Raw genomic sequence first — 9,212 nt, 5'->3', positions numbered from 1 at the left:
GCCCTTTACCCTCTTAAGCTGTTCCTCAGACTCTAGTCCAGCTTATCTGTGTCCTTTCAGTTTGACATTTTATTGGAATTGGACATTTGAGTCCTGCTCTTTTCAAATCTAATAATAAATAGGTTTGAGACATAGGACCATATAGTCAAACACTGGCACAGGAAAACTTCTACTTGTGAATTCCAGGAGATGCTGTGTCTACGTTCCATAGGTCCTCCTCTTAGTACCATCACAGAAGGAATGCTCTGAGCCAGGAAGAGCATGTAGTGGAGGTCCTAACATTGGAAGAGTCTGAGCTGGCCAGAGGGACAGACTTTTGTCTCTAGGCTTTTTTCCCATCCTCATCACCCTAAGATTTCTAATCTCTTCCCTGTAGGGGATCAGTTCTGAGACTCTAAGCATGCCCTCATGAGTCAGCCAATCTACCATACATCCACATGTCCAAATTCTCAATCAATGTATCCATTTATGATCCAATCATCCATGTATCATTCATTCATCATATATACCTATCCATCCCTCCATTCACATTCATCCATATCTATCCATATGATCCATACACCCATCTATAACTATCCCTCCATTCACACATCCATCCACCCATCCATCCATCCTTTACTCACCCATACTACTTCCTTCCACCTGTCTGTCTGTCTGTCTGTCTATCTATCTGTCTATCACCTATCCATTCGCATATCCATCAGATGCCTGTCCAACCATCTAGCCATCTGCCTGTCTATCCATCTATTCAGCTAGCTTTCCGACCAATATCGATGTCATAAAAACTCTCCATCAGTGTGATGTGGACAAAAGGAACGTGTTCATAAATTTCCCTTATTAATGGGACTAGTGGGATACAGGCAAGGATTTTGTGGGACAGTTACAGACATGCAAAGGAAGCTCTGACCAAAATACATAATAAAGCACTGTAGAATATCAGCAGTGCCTTGATCACACACTCTCATCCACTTAACTAACACTTCGAAGTGCCGGGATGTGTGGCTAAGTTCTTGTGTAGATACAAGACAATGACTTTGCTCTTAGTTCACTGTCTGGCCGGCAGGTCAGGCATCAGGAATGATAGATTCATTAGTGCAAGTTAAGTAAGCAGGGGAATGATAGGCTGAAGTGATGGTGAGTGCAGTGGCCAGCTTAGAATGGTATGCTGCTCCAGGCAATGGCCAGGATGGCCTTGTCATCAGTGAGCATATCTCAGGGTCTTTTAATGTCGAGCACACTGGGAGTCCAGTGGTCTAGAGTCCCAGCATGGGCATTGACCCTTTTGCTCCTGAGCTGTATCCTTGCTCCTCCTTCTCCCTATTCACCTCCATCCCTGGGCTCAGTGGGACCTTCTTTGCCCAGAACTCCTCACCAGACTTCTCAGCCTATACTATTAGCCTGACTCTGGGCTGGGGAATACCAACAGAGAAAGGGCAGCAAGAACTGGAGCTTGAGAAAGCTGGGCTGGAGCGGGAAGGAGGAAGGTGGAGTAAGAACTAGACAAGGTTGGGTTGGGCATGGTGTTGGGATCATGCGTCTTCCCTAGATCTCAGAACATGTTGTTCCTTCTCTCTGTAACATCCCTCCCCACCTCCCTCTGGCATGCCATCTATATCCTTCAGGCATGCTTAACTCTTATTCCTCCTGGGGCCCCTTGGTGCTAAGACTCTTGCCCAGGTTAAAGCCTCTGCCATGCCACCACACAGCATAGTAACTGACTTTGTTACTATCTCAATGGCTGAGAGCTCTGTGAAGGTATCGTCTTATCGATCCTTGTATCTTAGCAACTAGAACCAAGGCCTGGCAACATCTAAGATTCTATCACATAAGCACCCATTGGATGGATGGATGGGATAGATGAACGCTAGACAGATGAGTGGGTAAAAGAGCAGATGAGAGAGTATGTTTAGAGACGGCTGGTTGATGGATGAGCAGGACAGGCAGGTGAGTTCTAGAATACTTCCATGACTGCTCATGGCCCAATCTGCTCTCCATGAGATATCTTTCACCAGTCACACTGGAGAAGGCCCAGGAAGCCTCACTCCCTGAATCAGAATCCTTCCAACAAACTGTTGAGTCCTGCCCAGTGGGCAGCTCCCTCCTCCCTTCCTGAGAGTGCCACAGATGATAGGTTGAGTTTAAATGCCGTGTGTGGGATCAAATGACTCAATGTAGATATCCCTCCAGACACCAAAGGTCATTTTGTTGTAATTTTTGTTTAGAGTTGGTGTGTGGGGTACAGTGGGGTGAGACAAGGTCTTACTCTGTAGTCCAGGCTGACCTGAACCTCATGTAGCCCAGGCTAACTTCATATTCATAGCAATCATCTTGCCTCAGCTTCTTAAGTACTGCGGTTCCAGGAGTGAGACATTATGCCAGCTGGTGTAATAGTTTTAAAATGCTTCCCAAGTATAGGGTATGTTCACTATGTAGACCAGGCTGGTCTTGAATTTACAGACATCCACTTGCCTCTTCCAAGTTCTGGGATTAAAGGCATGTGCCACCACACCTGGGCCTTTTTCTGGTTTTTGCTTTTTGAGTATAGAATATTTATTATTAGTACCAAAATAAGTGTCAGATAATTAGATGGAAGTTTAATGTTTGCCTGCTCTACTTTATGATTCAAATGTTATTTTCCAATCCCCCATTCTTAAAAAGTAAAAACTATATTCCCATCATTTTGGGAGTCAGTGGCCATTTCATAACACCCAACAGCCTTGTAAAGCACCCCTTTAAGTCCTAACATCCCGGTCCCTGAACCCCCTACTTTGAGCCCTTAAGTTAATCATCTATTTAGATGGAGGTATCTAGAAGGCAAAAATGGCAGAGGGGCTATTTTGCTGAGCAGCTGGGAGGAATGATCTAGTCAGGGGCCATCACAGATGACCTGGCTCTCCCCCCACTGAAAAGATCTTGCATTGAACAGAAGAAGAACTCCAGGCATCATTTTTTACTACTACCCAGGCTCTGGACTTGAAAAGCTAGTCCGAGCTGTTGGATGCTGAGGTTTGACCTGGGCAGCTAGACTTAGCTGCAGAGACCCACAGGCAACAAGACACAGGAAACGCAACGGCTGAATACCAAGAGCCTAGATTTTTCTTCTCCATCAGATCAAACTATTAGGGAGTGACTTCTTAAAAAGCCTAGGAAAATGGTACCAAGGCTCCTTGTCAGCCTCCATCCTCCTTAGGGGGTAGAGGTTGAAGGTGATACAGGATTGTTTACTTTGGGCACATCAGGAGGAACATTCGGTAACTCTTTCGGTAAAAGCCAATGTGTCAGGCAGAGGGTGGGGGAGGGGGAGAACCCAGGAAGCTGTTGAGCACTCAAGTGGGACAGGCTTGGTGAGCTTGTGTGAGGCTGGTGAGTGACAAAGACACTTTGCTGCCTGCAGGATTCTGGGCCAGGGACTGAATCTGGCTTCTCTCCCTGGAGCCTTGACCAGATCTTTCAGAAAAGGGAGTTAACAGTGGCCTTCTGTCCTTGCAAGATACATCTGTCACTTAGTGGGGCTTGTGTGTGCCCTCCCTGACCCCCAAGGCCCACAAGCCAACCAGCTTGAAGCTGCCACTGGCTCCTAGCTAGACCCTGGGTGGAAAAAGGGTGTGTAGAGGGCCTACTGGAGAGGACAGAGCTGTCATAGCCTACAGCCTCAGATTTAGCTCCTCCTTCCTGCAGCCAGCCCCCTATTGAGCAGAATGACCCACGAGGACAGCTGTTCTGTCTACACATAGACTGCTTCATTCTGACCCTTAATTGTTTAGAACTGTTCTCCTTGCACGAAGAGATAGCAGGCAATTGTTGGTGTGATTCACAGCGACTTTGACACAGTAACAAGCAGAGAACCATTAAAATCCTGGGTCCTGCAAGAGGCTTATTTCAGTAATGGGTGTATGAAGGCCAGAGAATTAATTTTCATATCCTCTGCCTTCCCAGCCTTCCTGGGATCACTCACCTGGCCTTGCCCTGTCTGCCTTGCTCAACATTTAAAAGCACATTTGTGATTCAGAGACTTAATGTCTCCTGTCACATCTACATTAATGAAGCTTGTAAAAAAAAAAAAAAAAAAAACCTGCAGATTTTCAGGATCCTGAAGGTCATGGCACGCTTATATTTCACTTGAAATTCCTTAATGATTTTGCCCCAATAGCTTCCTATAGACAGCCACACATGAGGTTGTTGCCATTCCACGGCCTGTCTGCTCCTTGTTCTCAGTCTACTTCTGTCTGGTGCTTAGACCAAGACAGTGATGTAGGCTCCTAATTATGGGAAGCCCAACAGTCCTGTACCATCTTTTTACGGGGTGGAAGAGACACATGGCTCTGAGGTGACATGGGTATAGGGCTGCGTAATAAGATGCTGGCCAGGCTCCAGAATGCAATCGCACCAACCACGGCCCCCGCTTTCCCAGGCATGACTGATACACTGGAAGGAAAAGGTAATTAAAACACAACAATCAAACCAACCTTTTTAAATAGTAACTTTTAAAAATATAAAAACAGCTCATTACAATGACTTTTCAATTTTCTTTTTTCTTCAGGAATAACTCTCTTCTACCCTCACCCTCCCTTCTGGCTAGAGCCTTAGCAAGTGGTGGCCAATAACCATCTGAAACCCAGAGACAGATGGACAGATTCCAGACAGGCATGACACACCTCTCAGGAAGGTGCAGGGTGCCATGACCTTTCCACATCCCAACATCCATCCTGTTGGGGGCAGCCGCTCAGCCAGAGCACTGGAGATGGGCAGGTTTCACAGACGCTCTCCTTTCTTCCTACACTGAGTCCCACATTATAAAATAATCCATAAAAATGCAATATAAAAACTCTCTTCCATATGCTACATCCATGGAGAGCCCACCAGCAGGGCTCACACGGTCTTTAGCTTTTCTTTAATAAAACAAAAGACCAAAAACGAAACAGAACAAACCTAATACCACAAACACTGGTACCCAAGGGGCGATACCTGCAGATGACAATCCATCTGCCCCAGCCTATGACAGCTACAAGATACCACAGTGTGCCAGGCTGTGGCCTCCAGCCCCCAGCCCCGCCCAGGAGTGGGAAGAGAAGCCCTCTCCTCAGACTCACAACCCTGGCGGGGTTACCGTTTCACCCCTCAGGGAGTAGAAAGGGCTGACAAGCAGGAAAGGGGAGAAGGCATCTTATGAAAGGATATCACTTCTAATTCTTTTTATTCAAATTAAAAAAAAAAAAAAGCACCCACACCAGTTGCTGTTTTTCTCTGGTTGCTCCCTGAGCTGAGTAGCTGGGTCCCCCCACCCCCCATAAGGAATCCTTTCTAGGCTGCGCTGGAGGAGTCAGAGAGGGAGTTCCCTTGAACTTCCACACCTCTTCACTATGATTGAGTGTGCACCAAAGAGAAAGATGGGGCTCAGTGGGACAGAAAGAGAGATGGATGTGAGGGCAAGGTGAGGGGCAGACAGAGTAGAGGAATCCACAGGAAATCCTCGCTGTTCCTGTGGATGCTAGCCCAGGCTGGCCCATCCCACCAGTACTGCCCGCCCATCAGTTTGTCTGTCCATCTGCCTATCACTCCATCCTGTACATGCCCTGACTGGTGCTACAACCCGTGTGGAGGTATACTTCATTCCCAGTGGGCCAGGCTGATTTGCCCATCCCCAGGAAGCTTCTCATTCCATGGCCCCACTTTCTCTTTCTGCCTACCTTCCCCCACAGAAACATCTGTTAAAAAAAATAAAATAAAATAAAATAAAAAAGAAAGAAAGAGAGAAAAGCCACCACCATGAGTGGATTACAAATACAGCAGGCAAAATACACGACGAGCATCGGTGGGAAGGGGCCTCCTCCCTCACTGGCCGGCCGGTCAGCAACCACAGTCTCTTATTTACATTGTTCATAAACCTCGTGCACTGCACCATCAGAATGAGCACCCCTCCCCGGAACAACAATACAGTCTACTCCAGTGTCCCCCACCCCAGAGTAGGGGAGGGGACAGGTCAGAAAGGGGAGGAGAGACGGAGTCCTAAGGGCGTCTGTGTGGGGGAAACGGAAGCAGAAGCCTCCAGATAAATCTATTTGAATTATCTGCCAGCACTGGTAAGGGGGAGGAGAGAAAGCCCGTCAAGTCTGTCAGACACATCAATCCACGAAGGGGCGTGCGTCCTCTCCGCCTTCTGGAGGGCAGCCCCACAATGCTGCTCCCCCATTCCTCTGCCATCCTCGGGGGGCCTGGCCAGCGTCTCTCCGTCAGGGCCGCGTGGGTGTCTCCCAGAGTTTGACAGGCCTGTTAGAGTCCTCGTTCAGTAGATGACCTCGTAAACCGTGGCCTTCTTGTCACCAGAGCCTGTTACAATATATTTGTCATCCGCTGAGATGTCACAGCTCAAGACAGATGAGGATTCTTTAGACTGGAGAAGACATGGAGAAACAGGAAGACATTTAGTGAGGGGAGAAAACAGACAGGAATTCACTCTGGGTGCTCCCTGGCACTCCAGGGCTCTGCACGAAATCATTTCCCACGCTCCAGCTCTGGCTAAGGAAAGGCCTACCTCCCCTAAGGCTGAGTGAGTCCTCTCCCGCCTGCCCGCCTCGCCACATGGGACAGCTCACGAGCTGGCTTTAGTAGGAAGGCTCAAGGCTGGCAGAGGGTTGAAGGATGATGACAGGACACTGCAGTCTCTGAGCGTCTCTGCTAAGTTTACTGAGGAGGAGCGTTTCAGAGCCACAGCAGCAGCGTCAAGAGATGGACACTCAGCGGGACCAGCTGGGAAGACTGGTACCAACCTAACTAGAAACCTCCCCAAGGGACATGCGTGGCACATGGGGGTGGGCATTTAAGCAGGAAGCTGGAAGTGGTTTGCTGTGATTGTGTGTATTTAAGAGCAAGAAAAACCTGAGAGTGAGTGATTCCGAGTTACACTGTGGAGGGCTGTGTGTGAAAATGCTTGCCCATGCTAATGCCTCTCCACGCCGATGGTTTGGGGTAGCCATCCTAACCTGAATGGGTTTCACTGAATGATATGGCTAACTCCATGGGCCCAGTGGCCCGGAGCCAGTCATGCTCACTTTATTTCATTCTCCAGGTACCATGTGACTGAGTCCCTTCACAGATGCTCTTACCCTCGGGGATTACAACAGAGGGTGTGTCTCACTCTGGTCCCCACATCCTCCTCCCTTCTGGGGTCCCCCATCTAGTAGGGGCTAGGCAGGGATGAGCCCGGTCTGCTCCTGGCTCCAGAGTCATCGTCTCCTGCCTCCTGTTGCCCTCCCCCACCACTGTGGCCACATCCTGACTCAGAAGGTGTGGAGGAGATCAGAAGCGGCTGTACCTGGAAGATGCTGGCTCCATAAGGCGTCCTCCAGGCATTGAGAAGGTTGTCTTTCCCAGTGCTCACAAACCACTTGCCTGCAAGCAAGCAGAGGCAAAGGGACCCTCAGACTGTGGCTTGCTACTGTGCACAGAGGACCCACCCCAGATGTGTCTGCCAATCAGGGAAATGCCCTCAGACATGCTGAACCCCGGCTTAGTGCTTGCTATTCCCTGTTCCTGAAAAGCAGTGACAGGCGAGAGACTCAGATACTTCAAGGCTGCCTTTCTCTGCTGTCCAGGGGGAGAGCCAGGAGGCGCCAGGACAAGAAAGATACAGTTCACTGTGTTGAGTGCTTCTCCTCGAAAGATCCCCACGCAGGTCAGCTGGTCCTTCCCAGTCTGACTGGAAGATGATGAAGAGCACCAGCAAAATCCCAACAGTACGGAGAACCAGCAGTCAGAGAGGACTCCCCTGCAGGTGAGCGCCTGGCTGTGGCTCCTAACATCCCCCAAAGCCATAGGCTCTTCCCAGCCAGTTCCTCTGGGCCTAAGAGTAGGCACCATGTGTCTACAGCTGCATAGAAACTGTAGCTATAACCTTCAGAGAAGGTCCAGGTCCTGAGAGTTCGGGGTACCAGGGTGACATCTGTGTCCAAGGGACAAGGATGGGGGACAGACAAGGATGGTATTTCTCCCTCCAGGGCATTGGAGGGGCACGGGCTCAGTTTACTCAAAAGATTGTGGATCCCACTCTCTCCCCAGCCTTTAGCAGACCAGGCGGCCCACGCCGGGCTGGGGTCCCAAGGCTTACCACAGTAGGCAAACTTGAGGGACAGCACACAGCTCTCATGCAGGTGCAGCTGATACTTGTCAGGCTTGGTATGGTGCAGGACCTCCACGTTGCTGCTCTCCATGCCCACGGCCAGCCACTCCCCAGTGGGGCAGTAGCCCAGGGAGAAGATCTGTGGGACAGACGACAGTTCAGTGTCCCTTCTGCCCACAGGGCGGGAACAGCTCCCTCGGAAAGGCTGGCCCCTCCTCACTCCACCCCCACCACTTACAAACCAAGCCCAATCACCCGCTGCCCGTTGCCTCCTCTGGGAGAAGGGGGTCACTTGTACCCCACCGAGGTAGCTGACTCTGAGTGTAGAGCAGGAGGGGGCTGTACTTGGCTGACTCTGCAAGCCGTGCCCATTCCTTAAGAAGTCAGCACCCACCACACTGCACATTAAGGTACTGAATGCTAAACTAATGAAGCCAGTCTAAAAGCAGGAAATATCAAGGATCATGGTCAAGGTTTTTAGGAGCCTTGAGTGAGGCGCTCACGCCAGAGGTGGGCAGTAGCTATGAGCCAACTGAGGAACACAGGGAACAAGCAGCTGTGGAAAAGCAGGGTGAGTCAAGTGTGTCTCTCTCTAAGGCCATGCCCACTCGACACTAGGACTCCTTCTCCCAAGAAACCTTCCCAGGCGGCTCACGCTGGTCCCTTGGCAATCACGACCCTGTGTGGTCCCTCTGTCCCCTGAGGGGTCCTGGGGCCTGAGAGAGGAGGGAGCGGAGCGCTTGGGCTACACACACCTGGGAGGTGAAATCATGTTGCTGCAGCTGACGTCCCTCACGCAGGTCCCAGGAGCGCACAGTGTTGTCCAGGCCCCCGGTCCATAGCTTAGTGCCGTCATGAGAGATGTCTATACAGCTGGCCCCATCTGTGTGGCCCTGGAACTGCCTATGAAGGCCAAGCAAGGAAGCAAGGTGAGCCCCAGGACGGCCCTGACTACTCATCATCCCAGGGAGTAGGCCAGCTCTGCAGCCAAGCTAGAGGGGAACTGGAGACCCAAAGGGCTGCATCGCAGGCCTTGAACCCTGAGACAGCATGAAGCAGCGCCAGAGACCAGGCCCCTCCCACTCTACTCAGGGGT

The 9,212-nt window shown here is 50.3% G+C and overlaps 1 protein-coding gene across 12 annotated transcripts in view; it reads right to left on the bottom strand.

Annotated features, from left to right (window-relative positions):
- Positions 1–5,708: 5,708 nt before the first annotated feature.
- Tle3 (TLE family member 3, transcriptional corepressor) overlaps positions 5,709–9,212 on the bottom strand; it is a 46,083-nt gene continuing 42,579 nt past the window's right edge. For all 12 annotated transcript variants that reach the window (XM_036192380.1, XM_036192383.1, XM_036192382.1 and 9 more), the window contains exons 17-20: positions 8,872–9,019; positions 8,105–8,255; positions 7,313–7,389; positions 5,709–6,391 (exon numbers count right to left, since the gene is read on the bottom strand). In XM_036192380.1, the coding sequence (XP_036048273.1) occupies positions 6,284–6,391; positions 7,313–7,389; positions 8,105–8,255; positions 8,872–9,019 (484 nt within the window). In that variant the 3' untranslated portion in view covers positions 5,709–6,283. The remainder of the gene's footprint in view (positions 6,392–7,312; positions 7,390–8,104; positions 8,256–8,871; positions 9,020–9,212) is intronic.

The sequence above is a fragment of the Onychomys torridus genome, chromosome 7 (assembly GCF_903995425.1).
Source record: "Onychomys torridus chromosome 7, mOncTor1.1, whole genome shotgun sequence".
Classification (NCBI taxonomy): domain Eukaryota; kingdom Metazoa; phylum Chordata; class Mammalia; order Rodentia; family Cricetidae; genus Onychomys; species Onychomys torridus.
The sequence above is the reverse complement of the archived record's forward strand: the minus strand, read 5'-3'. Positions and strand labels throughout refer to the sequence as shown.